At 45.8% G+C, this 19,376-nt stretch overlaps 1 protein-coding gene across 4 annotated transcripts in view; it reads left to right on the top strand.

Annotated features, from left to right (window-relative positions):
• CCDC34 (coiled-coil domain containing 34) overlaps positions 1-19,376 on the top strand; it is a 42,142-nt gene that overhangs the window by 6,973 nt on the left and 15,793 nt on the right. For 3 of the 4 annotated variants that reach the window (XM_054973004.1, XM_054973005.1, XM_054973002.1), the window contains exon 3: positions 3,735-3,851. In XM_054973004.1, coding sequence (XP_054828979.1) covers positions 3,735-3,851 — 117 coding nt within the window. The remainder of the gene's footprint in view (positions 1-3,734; positions 3,852-19,376) is intronic. The other variant, XM_054973003.1, reaches the window with a different exon arrangement.

The raw sequence follows: 19,376 nt of genomic DNA, 5'->3' as shown, positions 1-19,376 counted from the left end.
AGAATATTTCTCCACCAGCCTTGCATCTGTACAATGTAGACCTGTGGAACTCTTCCAGGTGGTTGGTGCCTATTGGGCTGTGGCCTACAGGAAGAGGTGAACTGCTCTGCTGCCTTCTGTAATTATTTCATGAAGCACTTTGTGAATAAAATTTCTTGCATCTATTTGATCTGGAATCTACATTAGCAGTGACAGGATTGGATGGCCACAGAGTGCTGGTTTTTCCAGTTCGTGGCATGCCTTTCAGCTTTTCCAGTCTGAGGATGTGGACAGGATTCTTGAAAGTTTGAGACCACATGCTTTAATGACACTTGCCCCTCCTAACTGCTTAAATCTTCTGAGGGCTGGCAGACGGGTCTTGGAGACAGTAAATGTCTCCCTCATTGGTGGTGGTCACCCCTGCCTTGAAGAGGGCAGTGGTATATCCACTTCTAAAAAACCCTTACTCTGTATCCTGGAAGATTGCTGAAATACAGCATTCTTGCGCAAGGTGATTGAACAGTGGAGATTAGGCAACTTCAGAGATGCCCTGAATGAAGCATATTGTTGAGATCAATGCCAGTCTTTAGGCCTGGTTATGGGACTTAAATAGCTTTGGTCACCCTGGTGAATGACCTGTGCTGGAAAATTGACAGAGTAAGTGTAACCCTGTTAATTCTGGACCTTTTAGCAGCTTTTGAAACCATCAATCATGGTATCTTTCTGGACTATGTTTGGAGATTGGGAGGCACTGCTCTGCTCAGTCCTAACTCCAAGATAAGCTATCTGTACAAAGCTACTGGGAGAGGTCATCCAGTGATTTGGGCTGAGTTGCCACCAATGTACAGATGACACTCAGCTCTATCTTGCTCTTCCAGCAGATCCCAGGGAGACTGTGAAAATAATAAACAGGTGCCTGGAAGCAGTTTTAGAATGTATGTGGGCTCACAAACTGAACCTTGATCGTGACAAAATGAAGATGATACTGGTGCGGGGAAGGTTTGACATTGGAAATTAGATATCTCCTGTTTTGGATGGGATTGCACTCTCCCTAACGGATCAGGTATATAGTTTGGGGGTGCTGCTGGTATCCTGTTGAATAAACAGGTAGTGGTGGCCAGAGCACCTTTCATCAACTTCATCTCTTCTCGGGCAGGAAAGATCTTGCCACTTTGCTGCAAGACCTGGTAACATCTGTAGACTTCTACAATGTGATCTGCCTGGGACAGCCCTTGGAGACTGTCCAGATGGTACAGTTAATACACAATGCTGTGCCTGGATTGTTGACTGGAGCAGGTTGTAGGGACCATATCACTCCAGACTAATTCTATCTACACTGGTTCCTGATTTGCTTCTGGCCTCAGTTCAAGGTGCTGGTATAGACATTTAAAGCATCATACAACATGGGGGCAGCATACCTTCTCCCATTTGAACCTATCCACTCTGATCATCTTTGGAGGCCCTGCTTCAGAGGTCCCGGCCATCTGAGGCTAGAGAGATGACAACCTGGGAAAGGACCTTGGTCATGGCACCAAAATGTTGAACACCCCGCCCCCCCCCCCCGAGAGAGTCATCTGTCTCCCTTTATTATTATCTTCTGCCAACCGGTGAAGACTTTTTTCTGTTTGATCTACTCCCAATAATTGTTATTGGCCCTCTTATACCCCTTGTACCTCCATAGTCACCAGCTACTTAAGCACCTTGCCCCAAAAATGAAATGTTGGCCACTGGGCAGTAGTTATTTTGGTCAGGGAGGATCCAGGCCGGCTTGATACCAACAGCTACAAAGGGCAAGGGTCAGGTCTAGATGTAGTGGTCTGCACATTTCTGAGCAGCTTGTCCACATCAGGCTTCTGCTGAAAGTCATCCATACAACTATGACCAAACTGCGTTCCAGAGGCATCCTGAGATTGAACTATTTCTTTTGTTTAAAAGATGAACATCTGTAAGAAGCTTTTAACATACAGCTCAAATTTCAGCAATAAAGTCAAAGATAAAGGAACAGACTGCCATTGCATGATCCAAGATAACTCTGAGATTTTTGTGAAAATCAGCTTTGTACTGTGTTTTGTGTTGTAGTAAACATTGAAATAGCAGAAACTGGTATGTTGTTTGAGTCAAATACTGAAATTTGTTGTAACTTAAGATTCTTGTTTTTGCTGCAAGAGTTTAAAACAGTTACCTGCTAGAGTTTGTTTTCAGAGGAGAGGGGGAATCTAACAATGATGTTTGCTCTGAAGGGTGTGGGGATGCCATTTACCTGTGAGTAGGCCAAAGGGACTCAGTGGGAACAGGGAGAGGGGATGATTTGACATTGCCAGTCATGTCTATTTTATTTATTCAAAATGTATAAACCACTAGGGATGTGAACCTGGAAACAATGGTTTTTTCAGATTTCAGGAAGAGCACAAATATTGGTATTCAGTGGTGTTTGGACTTGGAGTTTTCTGGGATTCCAGAATTATTCAGATTCCATTATTCTCATGGGATGATGGTGGAGCTGGAGTGCCTGTTTTTCATCCAAATGAAACCAAAATTGCTGGGGACTTAGCACTAAAGATTTTCCAAGTTTCAAGGAAATTGAACCAACGGGTTCAGTTCTACAATCTCCTGAACAAGGTGCTGCCAGCTGTTCTACTTGCAGGGGTGTAGGCTGGGAGGGGAAAGGGCCCTGCCCCCACAAATTGGGGAGGGAAGAAGAAGGAACCAGCCAGACCTGCAGCTCTGCCAGGCCTTGCATCTGGGTTGCAGCAAGTGACACTTGTGGTAGCTGGGAGCTACCATCTTGTTGCCAGAAAATCTGTTGAAGGGGGGAGGGGGGAAGGCCTGGGATCTTTAAAATGTTAGCTTTGGTTATTCTTGGATATTTCTGGAAATATACAGGACCCAGATGCTGGTATTCCCGAGAATCCTGAATACCACTCTGGATACCCAAATATACCCCAAAATACTGATTTTTCAGGTTCATATTTGAACCAGATATATCCAAGCACACATTTCTATAAACCACCTTTCCCACAGCAATTCAAGGAAATGTTAATTATCAAATGTCCAATTGTGTATAAATAAAATCAAAAACTTTAAAAAATAATAAAAATATAACAGCTAATCTTGTGTTGAGATTTGACTACATGTGGCTAGTAGAAAATACAGTTGGATTCTAAGTCCAGCTACAATTTATTGGCTCCTTAATATTTGGCATGACTCTTGTGAACAATAGCAGCAAGGAAGCTTTGGACTACATGTGTAACTACTATGGCTGAAGAGGGCATGCTGAAAGCCCTTCTCTATCAGTCACATGTATATTCTGTGCTGTGCAAATAACTATTCATGGGATTGCTTGGAGTAACATTCAACACACAAAGGACCAAAATGGAAAATAAAATGTGTAAGGTCTGGTGCCCCTATGTTTAGGAATGTGCCTCATACTCTTTAGGTGGTAGATAGGCTACAGATGTTCAGAAATGAATGTTTCTTTGCTTTATACCAGACATAAATCATGGGATCAGAATTCCAACTCACAAATTGACTCCCTTTCTGTTGGTTACCTCTTACCTTTCTTCTAAACAATCTCTTAGTCTAATGTTGATGCCTTTTGGGGTGGGTGGGTAAACATTCGTTTACAAAGCAATAGAGAAATGCCTGGAAGTTACTAGGGTTCATGGTTACCAGGAAGTCTTGATCAACTGTTATCTAAGCTTTTGACTCAGCAAAGTGTTCTGGAACCAATTAGTGTTTTTTTCCCCTTTAATTAGGAACTAAATATGCAAATGGAGAAAAGAAAGGAAAAACAAGAACGTGAAAGGAAAAAAATAATTGCTGAAGTGAAACACAAGGAATGGGTTCAGAAAAAAAACGAAGAGGTGAAAAGGGTGAAGAATTACTTTTCTATATTTAAATTTTATTCTATTTTATTCTACTTTTTTAACTAGACCAGTGATGTCCGTTTATGTGGAGGTGCTAAGAAACGCACTGCCTGATATATAGCATCCCCCTGTATTCCACACCTCCTAGTGTTCTCATGGTGTATTCTTTAAGTAAGCCTTCTTGTGGCACCCTTTCTTGGGACTGTCCATCCGGAAACAATCGAGGAGTTGAACTGATCCTTTGGAATAGCTTACCAATGGGAACAGAAGTCACCTACACTTTCTGCATTCAGGAAGGCATGTAAAATTGTTTTATTTCAAATGACATTTTGTGGTGGTAAACTATTTTGGCAGATCTGGCTGTGCTGTTTTTATTTTGCTGATTTACAGTAATGTTTTGTTTATAACTTAGGCTGTTTCCACACAGAAACAATTCTTTTTTGTAGTTCTTGTTGCTGCTGTAAATACAGAGGCATTCTCTGTGGCAACACTGTCCATGCAGCAGTTTTCTTTCATTGTTGCAGCCCTTCATGGCCATTATTGCCCCCTATGCACCAGAGGGGTTTTGGGGGGGAAATGGCAATGTATATATTATAGCATTATAATGTTACCAGGTGGGGAGGAGGAGGACTTTCTGGAGCATCTAATTTCTTCCCCACTATTTCTTCTTTCGCTTCCCTGAAGGCCCCTATATTTCATATTCTTGATTTCTTCTCTCCTTCCCACCTATCTACCAACATTTTATCTGCCTTCCATCTTCAGCTATATTTATTATTTCATTTATACTCTGTTTTTCTCTGCAATGGGGGATCCAAAGCAGTTCCATTTTATTCTCTAGACAACTCTATGAGGTGAATTAGGCTAAGAATGTGTAACTGGTGGGGAGTGGGGATTTGAACTTGGGTCTCCCAAATCATAGTCTGAAACTCTAACCACTACACAACACTGATGTCTGTGGAGTGGCTGCTGTTGAGCACTTAGCAAGCAATCAGGCCTGGGTGAGTCTTGCAAGTCTAGTGGTTGTAAGTTACCTGGTAGATGCTATGGAGCCTCACCCCAGTGCGGCGAAATGGGCCCTGCCTACCACTGTCTTTTACTGACAGAAACAAAGGCTTCTTTGAACTCTGGCAATACAGATATGGGACCCTGGAACTAAATCTTATTTATTAGATTTCCGTATTATTCTGGTGCAAGAAACTCGGGCCAGGGAAGATACTGATCTGCCTGGCTGTATTGTATATGCTGTGAATGTTCAATGCAGCTGTAGGAAGGGGCGTCTAAGGTTTGGCTGTTTCTCCATCACTAAACTGTTCTAGTATATCTCTAGTTGTTTCTTCGCAGTTTGTATTAGCACTGATGCTGCAACTCCCAGTGTTCTCTTTAATAATTGTTACGATTTATTTTCCTCCTTTACCATTACAATGTGAAGTTATATCTCTTTGGGGGAATCTGGGAGTATTTCTGGATACAATCACGGAGCAGTACCCTATAGCTTTTCTGCTACTGGCAGGTGATTTTAATGCCCATATTGGTCAAAATGATGATGTGCTAGTAGCTCAGGGGGAAATGGAATTTCTGAGCTTTCAAATTTGTGTGAGAGAACATCTAGAGATCCCAAGATTGATTTTGCTGGTAAACAATTATTTAACTGTGTAGTAAGTCATGGTTTGGTGATTCTGAATGGACACAGAACCTTGCATCCTATAGGTGACTTTACGTGTGTGACAAATAGAGGTATTAATGTAATTGAGTCTTTGCTGGTCTCACCAGGCTTACTCCCTCAGATTTATGAGTTTAAGGTGGGTGATTATCAGGGAGGCGACCATCTTTCTCTGCAGCTTACTGTTCTAGCTTCACCATGCTGTTTAATATCTTCTGGATTCTCAGCTGACTCTTTGTAAAGTGGGAAAATGTTACGACCTATTAGATGTTCGCCTGAATTAGCTTCTATAGTAATGAATATCATTTGTTCTAATGAATGCAAATCTTTCTTAGTGGAGTTTTTGAAACAGGAATATTGTAAGAATAATAGAATTATTATCTACTATCTTGGATCTTTTCAAGCCAGTTTATTCAAAGCCCTTACTCCCCTCTAAGCACAAACGGAAAAATGCTTGCTTCGATGAAGAGTGTAGAGGATATATCAGAAGAATTAGAACCAAACTCCACTTATTTAAACACATTAATTCACATGATCATCTATTGGAGTTTAAATCCTTGAAGAAGGAGTTTAGAATTTTGATAAAGATCAAAAAATGGCTTGCGCTTTGTAAAAATTGGGAGATTCTCATCTCAGCTATTAATAACGAGTCACAGACCTATTGGATTATAGTCAATAGAGGCCTCTCTGTAGTAGTTAGCATTCTATTATATATTGCCTCTCAGATATGGGAATGATATTTTGTCACTATTTTTGCACTGAATCCGAGATCAGAGAGGAACATGTGGAACACCCCCACCCCACCCCTGTAAACAGATTTCTGGCCGTATTGTCGAAGGCTTTCACGGCTGGAGAACGATGGCTGTTGTGGGTTTTCCGGGCTGTATTGCCGTGGTCTTGGCATTGTAGTTCCTGACGTTTCGCCAGCAGCTGTGGCTGGCATCTTCAGAGGTGTAGCACCAAAAGACAGAGATCTCTCAGTGTCACAGTGTGGAAAAGATGTAGGTCATTTGTGTCTAGATGTAGATCTAGATCTTTTCCACACTGTGACACTGAGAGATCTCTGTCTTTTGGTGCTACACCTCTGAAGATGCCAGCCACAGCTGCTGGCGAAACGTCAGGAACTACAATGCCAAGACCACAGCAATACAGCCTGGAAAACCCACAACAGCCAGATTTCTGGCCGCCTGTACTCCCAGAGACAGTAAGCTCTTTAATTAAACAAATGCGCTCAGGCAAAGTACCAGGGTCAGACCTGATACCAGTGGATCTCTTGAAAACTAATCTGCCTTGATGGAGTGATTTTTTGGCGCCGGTCTTTACCCAGATCAACATTTCAGGTATTGTTCTGGAAACATGCAACAGTAGCCCCTATTTATAAAAAAAGGTCTTAAAACTGACCCTGCAAATTTCCGGCCCATGAGTCTCCTTTCAACAGTTGGTAAGGTATATGCAGCCTTCCTTCATTCTAAACTGCTGAATTGGATAGGATCTGAAGGTATATGATGTCTGGAACAAGCTGGATTTAGGAGAGGTGCCTCAGTTCTTGATCACTGTCTTATATTGTACCATCTAGTGGAAAAGTATTTCTCATTCTCAGGAGGTCGCATATATGCAGCTTTTACTGACCTAAAGGCAGCTTTTGACCCTGTCCCTAGATCCCGCCTCTAGACTAAATTGGCCAGAACAACATCAGATAAAAGGTTCCTTTGGCTAATTTTTAAGCTGTATGAGAACTCTACTGCACAAATTTGCTGTGGCCCCAACGGGCAACTTACTGGTAATGTCCGTTTTCTAAGGGTGTTAAGCAAGGTTGCCTTTTAGCCCTTCTGCTTTTTAATTTATATATCAGTAATATGATCCCTTGCATACAAAAATCAGCACTCCATGCACCTACGTTAGCTGGATATGAAATTCCAGTCCTTCTCTACGCAGATGATAGTGTTGCTTGCTATCCAGGACTGAAGTGGGTCTACGCAAGATACTAAATGTATTTGCCGACTATTGTTTCCAAGAGGGACTTATAAATGATAGTAAATCAAAAATTATGGTCTTTTTAAAAAAAACCCTCTTCAAGTTGTAGGATATGAACTTTTAAGAGAGGACATATAGAGCAGGTAACTCAGTTTAAGTTCTTGGGAGTGGTATTTATCCATAATCTGTCCTGGAAACCTCATATTAATATAGCAACAAAAATTGCTAAAACCAATTCAGAAGCTCTTCTAAGGTTCCGCTACTCAAAAGGTGGTCAGTGCCTATCACAGCCTTCAATGCTAAAATAATCCCTCAGATTTTGTTTGGGACTGGTATATGGATAAGGGAAGTTACTGAATCCTTAGACTATATACTCCATTGGTTTTTACGTTGGATGGCACGAGTGCCTAACTCTGCTGCTGGACCTGTGCTTAGAGCAAAATTTGCACAGTACTCCTTGAAGGCCTGGACTTAGCTTGCTACTTTCAAATTGAGAATGAAGACCTACTATTTGGTACCTAATGCTCAGGGAGGTCTCTTATACTTGCTAAAGAAAGACAGCCATAGAAGCATATGGGGAAGATAAATGGATAATAAACTTACACTGCTTGGTCTTTCACCACCAATGCTCAAGGATATAAACTCCAGTGAAGCAATGAAACTGATTAGGCTGAGGATGTTCAATCTACACCGGGCCAGTACTTTAGCCCGTATGAGAAGCATATGGTCTACCTTTGCACTGGGGATCCCTCCTATGACTCTTCCTTGGTACGCGAGTTCTCTTCCAGTCATTAATCACAGGCATGCTTTTTACTAGACTAAACTCCTCCTCGACCACAGAGCTGAAGGGGCGTTTTGCCAAAAGTTCATATTCAGATTGTTTATGTGACTGTGTGACCTGTGCAATAGAAACACTGGACCACCTTATATTATTCTGCCACTGATGAGAAGCTCCTAAGTCCCAGTGGATATTCCTGCATTTCTTAAACATCTACTCCCCCTGGACTCGTGGACAATAGCCCATCTGTTGGCAGATTCTGACCCAAAGTTTTTAAAAATGAAAGCTGAGAACTGGGAGGTTGTGGCAGTGCATTATAAAGCTATAATGATCTAGACATTCATGATACTTTTTAAAACTCCCCTTGGTTGTGGGAGGTGGAAATGGCAGCAGAGGCAAGGTAAATGGGGCAAAGGCAAGGAAAATGGCACCAAAGTAGATAGAAACAGCAAAAATGCCCGTTTTCAGTCTACACAGCGTTGAAAAGTGCTTTGATTGCAATCTTTCCAAACTGATGCTGCCAAACCTGGGCAGCAAAGTGGAGGTAGGGGTGGAGGACACAGAAGCAGGATGAGTAGTGGATGACTGTCATGTGGATGCTTCCAAAAACAGTACTGCTGAAAGGAAATCACGGGGGAGCAAAACGTTCATGTGGAAATTTCCTTGAGTCAAAGGAGTTGAGGCACACTACAGCATTTTCATATGTATTGAATAGTGAGACTGTGGGAATTTTTAAAAATCTTTAACTCTCCCCCTCTTTCCTACACACAGAGATATGAAAGTCTAGGGGAAAAAAATCAGGGAAAATGTGTTTTTTCCTGAGGCCTTTTTGAAAAAAAATTTCCAATGGAAAAATTGCAATATTTGTTGGAGCTCTGAAAAAAGCCCCTCCTATGAAATATTTTCTCTTTTAGAATGAGAGACATACTTTTAAAAATGCAGAGGAGTTAGCCGTGTTAGTCTGTAGTAGCAAAATCAAAAAGAGTCCAGTAGCACCTTTAAGACTAACCAACTTTATTGTATCATAAGCTTTCGAGAATCACAGTTCATCTTCGTTCTTCTGTGCCTCCACACATGGGGACTGCGCAGGCGCAGGCCAGCCGCCGGAGAATTTTCTAGAGCTTCCATGGCTCCGAAGGGGCCGTTTGTCGCGCGCCTCAGCGACCGTTTTCCCGCCCAAACGGTCACGTGATCCTCCAGCGACCAACGGCCCCTTCCCTCAGTTCTCTTCTTGCCGCCGCTTGGAGAGAACGTGAGCTTCGTTGCTCTGTGCTTTTTTGTGCTTCGTGCTTTATTCTGACTGATTGCTTGGCTTTTGACTTCGGACTTCGTGACCTCGACTATTCTTCGGATCTCGTTTTGGACATTGTTGTGGACTCGGTAATTTGACTCGGACTGTTTTTGACCTTCCTTTCGCGTGCCCCTGAAGATGGCCTCAAAGGCTCTCTTCAAGCATTGCCTCCAATGCCACACGAAAATGGCCAAAACCGATGGCCATGAACTGTGCCTGTTCTGTTTGGGAGAGACCCATAATGTGACGGCCTGTAAAATTTGCCAGGGCTTCACCAGCAAGGCCCGGCAGGAGCGCAAGGCCCGATTGAATTCCTCCCTGTGGCAGAAGGTCATGTCCGGAGGCGCTCCGTTGCCCTCCTCCAAGGCCGGCCCAAGCCCCTCTGCCGAACGGCATTCCAGAGCTGGCTCAGTGGCCTCCGCGAGGTCGGGGTCGAAACCGCGTCCCCCGAGTACCTCGGCGTCGAGAGCGGCCTCTCCAGCGCAGGGACCGGTGCGGCCGCCCCGTAGCGCTTCATCTACCAGGTCGGATCCGAGACCAGCTTCGGAACCGAGGATCCTGGTACCGAGTCCCCGGTCGGAACCGACGGCCGGATCGGTTCCGACGAAGCCTAAGAGGTCGAAGCCGAGGTCCCCTTCGAAGGCGAGGAGCGCGTCGGTTCCGAGTTCTTCTTCGGAACCACCGAAGAAGAAGAAAAAGACCAAGCACCATCGGTCGCCGCGTCCCGCTCCTCAGGAGGAGGTCATCGTGCTTCCTCACACGCCTTCCCCTCATCTGGGCTCCCCGGAGCCAGAGGACATCTCCGTGCAGGTGCCGGATCCGATGGCCTTCGAGACGGTGCCCGCGGAATTCTCGTCGGGGCCGGAGCCGAGCCCGCACCGTCGGAGCCGACCATCGCTTGCCCTTCGGTCGCCGAGGCTGGAACCGAGCCCATCTCCTCGTCGGAGCCGTCCGTCGCCTGTCCGTCCGTCTCCACCTCTGGTCGGTCGTGAGCGGCATGGTTCCGGGGACAGTGTCCGATCAGTCCGGTCCACTGCGTCCCGGCATCGGCAAGCTTCCTACCTCCCCTCGCCATACCGTTGCCAATGGGAGGGGGCACCTGCGGGCTTCTCCGTGTCGGAACCGAGGCCTTCGACGTCGAGGTCGGCGTGGGCTCCCCCTCCGCTCCAGGTTCCGGAATCCCAGCTCGGTTCCGATGAGGAGGATGTCGAGAGCTTTGGCGGCTACCAGTCGGAGTCCTGGTCCGAACCATCGCCGGCTGAGGAGCTAGTGCCATCTGCGGACTCGCCATTCGAGGACCTCCGCATCTACGCCGATCAGATGGCAAGGATGGCCAAGGCTCTCGAGATGGACATCTCTTCGGCACTTCCCCAGACCAAGGACAAGCTCCTCAAACGTATCTATGGAGATAATCCGGCGTACGTAGGCTTCCCCATGGGGACCCCTTTTGGGTATCAACTCGAGGGTATTGAGGAGATTGTGGAGAAGGTGTGGCAGGTGCCCTGTGATCAACCTCCAACGTCCAAGCGCATCGAGCAGCTTTACAAGATCAAGCAGGGCACCTGGCCGGCGTTGGTGAAACACCCTCCACCTTCCTCCTTGGTCACAGAGGAGTTCAACCCCCGACGATCGGGTCACTCCTCGGTGCCTGCCGATAAAGAGGGCAAGAAGCTTGATGCCATGGGCAGGCGCCAATACATCGTCGCTTCGCTGGGTCTGAGGATTGCCAACTACCAGACCATCATGGCAGGGTACCAGCTGTACCTCTGGGAGAAGTTGGCATCCTATACCCGGGACCTCCCTCCTGAGCAGAAGGCTGTGGTGTCCCTGCTACAGACGGAGGCTGTGAGGCTGTCTAAGCAGCAGATGAACGCTGGGAGCCACGCTGCTGACACTGCTGCTAGAGGGATGGCGTCGGCGGTGGTCCTCAGGCGCCACTCCTGGTTGCGGTCTACGGCCCTGTCCCAGGAGGTGCGTTCCAGGGTGGAGAGCATGCCCTTTGAAGGGGACTCGCTGTTCTCCAAATCGACCGACGAGACCCTGAAAAAGAAAAAAGAGGACAGGCAGACAGCGCGGTCCTTGGGTCTGGCTCCAGCGGACAAGCCCTCCTCCAGGTCACGGTACGCTCCCCGGTCCGGCCCTTACCACTACCAGGGCAGATACCAACAGCAGCGGCCGGGCTATCATCAGTATCCTGCCTACCAGCAGCGGCCCTACCCTCCCGCACAACAGCAGAGGAGGCGTCGGCCCTTCAAACCTCGTCAGGCACAGCAACCGGCCCTGCAGAAAGAACAGCAGGGCGCCGGGAGGCAGTACTGACAGGTCACGCCAGCCGTATCCCTGAACTTTTCGGACAGACTTAGTCCACTCCTCTTTGAGTGGGAGTCAATAACATCTGACTCATGGGTCTTAACTATTGTTGAACTGGGGTACGGGCTGGAGTTTGTTGAGCTGCCTAGATGCAGTTCACCCCTGACAGCTGTCAATAACACTATGGCCGAGCTGGATGCGGAGATCGTGTCGCTCTTGGCCAAGGGTGCTGTGGAAGAATTGCCCTATGACGACTCTGTAAAGGGTTTCTTCTCTAGGTTCTTCCTGGTCCCTAAGAAGGATGGGGGCTTACGTCCCATCTTAGATCTGAGGGGCCTTAATGCCTTCCTCAAGGTGACCAAATTCAAAATGGTAACGTTGGCGGCTGTGATCGCCTTGCTGAAACAGGGGGATTGGTTTGCGGTTCTTGACTTAAAAGACGCATACTTTCACGTGGGCATACGGAAGGAGCACAGGAAATACCTGAGCTTTGTTTACCGGCAAAGGGTTTTCCGGTATAAGGTGCTCCCCTTTGGCCTGTCCACTGCCCCACGAGTGTTCACTAAATGTGTGGCCCCTGTGGTTTCCTTCCTACGGGAAGAAGGTTGTACTATCTTTCCGTACCTCGATGACTGGCTCATCGTGGCTGACTCAGAGTCTAGGCTGGTGCAGGACATTGGCTTGGTACTTAGCACGTGCCAACGCCTGGGGCTCCTGGTGAACTTGGAGAAATCCAAACTGGTGCCCAACTGCAAGGTGTCCTACATTGGTGCACTTTTGGACTCTGTGGAGGGTAAGGCCCTGCTCCCCTTGGAGAGGGCTCGGTCCCTAAGGGGTCTAGTGTCCATGTTTAAAAGGAACCGGTTCCAGTCTGTGCGCGCTATCCAGTGCTTACTAGGGCATATGGCAGCGGCCACCTCTGTGGTGCCTTTCGCTAGGCTGCGTATGCGCCCTCTCCAGAACTGGTTTGTGCGGAGGTACGATGCTCTACTGCACCCTCCGTCCCTCAAATTCTCTATCCCGAGGGTCATCCTCTCCTCCTTGGACTGGTGGCTGTCTGATGACAACTTGTTTAGAGGGACCCCTTTTGGGTATCAACACCATGACATCACGGTTACCACTGATGCCTCTCTGATGGGATGGGGTGCTTACTGTGGTGATGTGGCTGTGCAAGATGTCTGGTCTGACAGGGAAAAGACCCTCCATATCAATGTGCTTGAACTAAGGGCCATTCGTTTCGCACTTGTGTCTCTTACAGCACTGCTGAGAAATCGTCATGTCTTGGTGCAGACGGACAACACGACTGCCATGTACTACGTGAATCAGCAGGGGGGCACAGTGTCCATGGCCCTGTGCCGGGAAGCCACACTCACTTGGCAGTGGGCTATCAAGAACGGCGTGTCGCTCCGTGCTATACACGTGGCTGGGTCAGACAATGCCCGGGCAGATGCCCTCAGCAGGGTCCCTTTACTGGAACACGAGTGGGAACTGAACGTAGAGTACGTTGGGCCGATCTTCCAGATGTGGGGTCATCCAGTGATAGATGTGTTCGCCACTGCGGCAACCACCAAGGCCCACACGTTCTGTTCCAGGGCAGGGAGCGACCCCCTCTCTATTGGGGATGCCTTCCAGTTTACGTGGACGCAGGGCTTGCACTACATGTTTCCTCCGTTCCCCTTGATTCCCAGGGTCCTGTGCAAGATAGAGGAGGACGGGACGGACTGCATCCTAGTGGCCCCCTTCTGGCCACGGCAGGTTTGGTTCCCGAAGCTCCTGCGGATGTCCAAACGGACGTATGTGAGTCTGCCTCCTCGGCAAGACCTTCTCCTAAACGGGAGCCTAGTCCACCACGATCCCAAGCAGCTGCACCTAACGGCTTGGCGGATCGTTCCTCCCCGATAGGCTTTACTGACGAGGTACAGAGGGTCCTCCTGAATGCTCGTCGGCCATCCACTAGGCGCGCTTATGCGGCCAAGTGGCGCAGGTTTGAGCTCTGGGCACTTGCCAGAGGGGTGGTGCCTGACAGCAGTCCCTTGGGGGTTGTATTCGAGTATTTGTGCCACTTGCGTGGTATGGGCTTGAAGGTTTCCTCCCTCAAGGTCCACCTGGCAGCGATATCAGCTGCTCACACCCGAATTGAGGGTGCTACGGTGTTTTCTCACCCACAATCCCGCCAGTTCCTTAAGGGCATGTACAATCTTTACCCACCTGTGTCTGCGCCAGTGCCTCGATGGTCACTGTCCTTGGTGCTCTCACATCTCATGTTGCCTCCATTTGAACCTATGGCTACATGCCCCTTGGATATGCTATCCTACAAGGTAGCATTCTTGGTGGCCGTCACGTCGGCCAGAAGGGTCAGTGAGCTGTCTGCACTGCGGTCTGACCCTCCCTTTCTTGTGTTTCATCCCAACAAGGTGGTCCTGCGTCCCTGCCTTGAGTTCCTGCCCAAGGTGGTGTCCGCCTTCCACCTCTCGCAGGATATCTCACTGCCTGCATTCTTTCCTCAACCCTCCTCTAAGGGGGAAAAGGCCCTCCATACCCTAGACTTGAAGAGGGCCCTAGCCTATTACCTGGATAGGACGAAGGGATTCCGCTCCAGTCCTCACCTGTTTGTATGTTTTGGGGCCAAGGACAAGGGTAACAGGGCTTCCTCACAGACCCTGTCTAGGTGGATTGTGACGGCCATTAGCAAGGCCTATTCCCTGGCAGGGGTGGCTTGCCCGCTTCATGTCAGAGCCCACTCCACGCGGTCCCAAGCATCCTCTTCGGCACTCCTCAGGGGGGTGCCCCTGGTTAACATTTGTAAAGCAGCCACATGGTCCTCTGCAGACACCTTTGTCAGGCATTACGCCGTTGATGTCAATGCGGAGCAGGATGTATCTGTGGCCAAGGCTGTCTTACACTCCCTCTTTTCCTGAGGGAGTTTTGGTATGACTTTCTTGACGTACCTGTTGGGTACCCTTGAGTGAAAGTGTGTATATATGTACCTGGGGGTGTGTATATATGTAAATATTGAGTATTTATGTGTCCTTACACAGTATTTTTACATAGATGTATATATGCATATCTATTTATTGTTGATCTTGTTTGCTTAATAAAATTGTGTTGGACTTCACCCCCGCCTTCCTTATTGTGTGAAGCTTGGTACACTCCCATGTGTGGAGGCACAGAAGAACGAAGATGAAAACAGGGTTAACATACCTGTAACTTGTGTTCATCGAATTCTTCTGTGCTGACACACAACCCTCCCTCCTACCCCGCTGTGAACTCCAATGCACAATACTGTGTTGGCTGTAACGGAAATTGGTGTTTTTAAGGTGTTATGGCTGAAGTGTGTTGGTCAAGCGGCGGCAAGGGAGAACTGAGGGAAGGGGCCGTTGGTCGCTGGAGGATCACGTGACCGTTTGGGCGGGAAAACGGTCGCTGAGGCGCGCGACAAACGGCCCCTTCGGAGCCATGGAAGCTCTAGAAAATTCTCCGGCGGCTGGCCTGCGCCTGCGCAGTCCCCATGTGTGTCAGCACAGAAGAATTCGATGAACACAAGTTACAGGTATGTTAACCCTGTTTTCTCACTTATGCTACAATAAAGTTGGTTAGTCTTAAAGGTGCTACTGGACCTTTTAAAAAGTATAACATGAAAAGCCTGAGGACTTTTCCGTTAAAAAACTGGAAAATGTTGGGGAGCACTGAAAATACCTGTGAAATATTTTATCTTCAGTGATTCCAAATGTATAGCATAAAGAAGAGAAATTTGAAGGAATATGGGGCTGGGGGTACTCCTTTCTGGAATAAGTGAAATAAAAGGTTTTACTCAAATTGAGTTGTATGAAAATTTTTATGTAAGAATCTACAGCATTATAGAATGGTAATTCCTTTATATACTCTAGGCATATATCCAACATTTTCAAGAATATTTCTGGTTACATGTATTCCAAACAGTTTCAGAATAATTAATTTATCATTAAACAATTGTTTTTTAATGAAAATACATTAGTAAAGAGTTCAGTGTTTTCAGTAGACATGGGCACGAACCAAAAAAAATTATTGAACCAGTGGATCATGGTTCAGTACAGACCACGATCTCGAATTCCCGAACAGCAACGACCATCTCCTGTCCCCAAACCCGGATCGTGGAAAATGCAGCGGGGTGCGCCGCTGTTCCCAGTGATACAGGAATGGTAGCTGAAGCCGGCGGCCCTGGCAGAGGAGGAGGCGGGGGGTCTGCCCGCTCACTGGCGGCGTCAGAGCTGCCTATCAGGGTTTGCAGGGATGAGATTGGAGTGCCCATGGCTACAGAACACCCCCATTCCCCCTCCCTCCCCTGGGTGTCTTCTCCCAACTTGTAACTGCTTTGCAGCTCCGTGGTTGGAAGGAAGCCCTGCTGATCAAGGAAAGCTGGGCTTCCATTTGGGTTTCCAGGTCGATAGAAGGAGGGCAGACAGAGCTCAGGCATTCCTCTGGCTCCATTGCCAGGGGAATAGATTGCTGGCGCCTGAGTGTCTGGATTCCCGAACTGAGCCCAAACGACACGATCCAGGCCTCTCCCGACTGCTGGATCGTTGGCCGTGGACGATCACAATCCTCCGGGTCGCGATCACCATTTTCGTGGGTTTTTGATGCTCGTTATGCGATTCGTGCCCATCTCTAGTTTTCAGCTTAATATCTTAGTAATCTTAACTGTTGTGATTCTGAGAGTCTTTAGTTTTCTATAGTATTTGTTTTCTAATTTCAACTTTTATTTTTTCCTACCTCACATATGGCAAAATTTATAAAGACATGCTGTGGTAGCATAGGGTGCAGCAGTTTGCAGCTCTTTATCGACTATTGGGAGTACTTACATTTTTCTTTTAGAAAAATGAAGACATTTTAAATTCCAGATATACGCCAGATAGTAAATTGTTTATATACTAAGTATGCTATAAATTATTCTGTGTTGGTTTGATAAGAAGGTAAGTATTAAATATATCTCATCCCCCCCCTTTCCATTTTCCCAAGCCCCCGCTCCCATTTTTTTCCCATGGCTTCAACATTTCCAAAAATGTTATATCTCTGTAAACACACACAAAATGTAGATGCCCCTGATTAATTGTTATGTAGTTGTCAGTTCTTGCTCCATTTTCTAGTAAACCAGTTTTCTGTGCCAATAAGATCACCAGGCTGCATGTATCACTCCTGTTCTCTATACTCATGTATAAATGTAGTATCTGCAACTTACTACCACAGAACACTATGTGTACTGCTACAGTTTACAGGCACTGTTTGCAGAGATGAATATTTGTCAGAAAAGAAGCTGTCAGGTGTTGACCATCTGAATTTTTGATTGGATTAAAACCAAGAATTGGGGTGCCTGCAGACTGTATTTGCTTGCATTATCCTTTGTAATGTGCTTGGGTGTGGCAAAAGGAACTAACCTTTCATCTTAAGAGTAACTGCTATTTTTAGAATCAATTAATATATGGCAGGGTTGTATTGATGTCAGTAATGTTAGCAAAGGGTATGTAAACTTGCATGTGATTTAAAGAATTGATCTTATCTCTTCCAAAGAAAGGATCAAAGTACATTTTCTGAAAAGCAGACTGAAAACACTAATCATGTGGATTCCTAGCCTATCTATATAGGTCAGAAATTTACTGTGATCACAGATTATTTGTTCATAACTCCAACAGCCTATCTTTAATTATGCAACGCAAACCTTTTTTTCTCTTTGCTCTTTATAATTTTTGGAACAAATACAACATTTAACTGTTATATATGTGATTAATCATAACTGTCATATGCAAACTTTGATCCAGTGTTTTAGTACCAGCCTTCTGAAATGAGCATGAGAGATAGGAAGAGCTTTGTTAGGGCTTGACACACTGCTTTTGTGTTCCAGCCTGAGTTCTAGGTTTCCCTTGACTGATTTAAGGACAAGCCCCCTTTCCAAGAAAGTGTGAAGCCAAGCATTCTAGGTGATCTCTTTCGTGAAGCAGTCAATACTTATTGGCAAATGCTGATTTAACAAAGTGAATTATTAGTAATAGAAGGAAGCTAATTGATGATCAACTAGGCATTTGCTATTTGTAGTTGCTGCTAGGTGCATTTACTACAAAGTCCAAGGATTACAACAGCTGCAGGTGTGGCAGCTACTCAGTGTTCTAAATTCTCATACCCTTTCCTTCCTACGATACTGTCTCATGCATACGAGCTCATGAGTCATGAAAGATAATTTTCTATTTTATTTCTAAGCTGAATAAATAGATCTTATCATGGTAATGGGTTTACAGCATAGAGCCATAATGTGTACCTACTACACCCTAATGCTTGATTTCTCTTCTAAGACCATCAAACATGGGGTGGAGGTACAAGAATGTAAAAAATCCTATTTGAACATCATTAACTAAATGGGTCTCAAGGAAAATGTCATTACAGATGAGGTATTGAAAATAAGCTATTACTTGTTTGTCAGATGTTTGTGGCATCCCACTTCACCTTGATTCCATACGTTTCTAAAACGTTATAGTAGTTTCCACTGCAATGTATTGTTGGGGGCAGGAAAAATGTAGGCAGTTATTTCAGCACAAGTGATGGCTTCATAATCCTGTATTTGTCCTGCCAAGTTGTATGAAGAATATTTCCTGCCCAGCTTCTCTACCCAGTTTCTGTTTCCCTGGATTTCTGAAGTTGTGCAGAAATATGGGATTTTTTTTCTTCATTATTTGACAAGAAAATTAAATATGACTGGCTTACCAAATCATTGTGTGCATGCCTGGTAAGTTACCTCTTTAAATGGTTGTCTGTATTCATCACAGGTATGGTCATGAAATGTATTGACACTTAAAATGTTTAAAATGAAAACAGGATTTTCAATTTCCCCCTTTTTAATTGATCATATTAGAATAATTTGTTATTACTGAAGTTGAATAATGCTGAAAACTTGGCCTAGGATTTTTAGCAGTCCTCTATCTAGGTATGGTGTCACTTTGGCCAAACTCTACCACTTTAGATCAAGCTGTATAGCCATATTAGTCTGTTTGAAGCAATGGAAAAGAGCAAGAGTCCAGAAGCACCTGTAAGACTAACAAAATTTGTCATAGGGTATGAGCTTTTGTGAATCACAGCTTACTTCTTCAGATGAAGAACGTATCTGAAGGAGCTGTGACTCATAAAAGCTCATACCCTATCACAAATTTTGTTAGTCTTATAGGTGCTACTGGACTGTTGCTCTCTGCCACTTTAGCTTTGTTTTGTGCTAAGGTAACTCTGAATGAGTTACTGTGGATTTAATGGCTATAACATGACAATTTATATCATCAGGATTCCTGAATGGACAGGAATAATAAAAGCTAGGATTGCTCTATAGTCTCACCATGCTACCAGTCTGGCATGATGGACTCTCTTCCTTTCATGATGGCTTTCTCTTCCTTAGCACTAAAAGATACAAATTTTTTACACTGCTGAAAAGTGTAGTGCTATCTGTCTGCTGATTTTCAATGCCACTGGTACCAGAATTTAGTTCTCTTTAATTTTTAAGTAGTC

The sequence above is a fragment of the Eublepharis macularius genome, chromosome 2, assembly GCF_028583425.1.
Source record: "Eublepharis macularius isolate TG4126 chromosome 2, MPM_Emac_v1.0, whole genome shotgun sequence".
Taxonomy (NCBI): Eukaryota; Metazoa; Chordata; class Lepidosauria; order Squamata; family Eublepharidae; genus Eublepharis; species Eublepharis macularius.
Note: the sequence above shows the minus strand (reverse complement) of the source record. Positions and strands in the feature narration are given on the sequence as shown.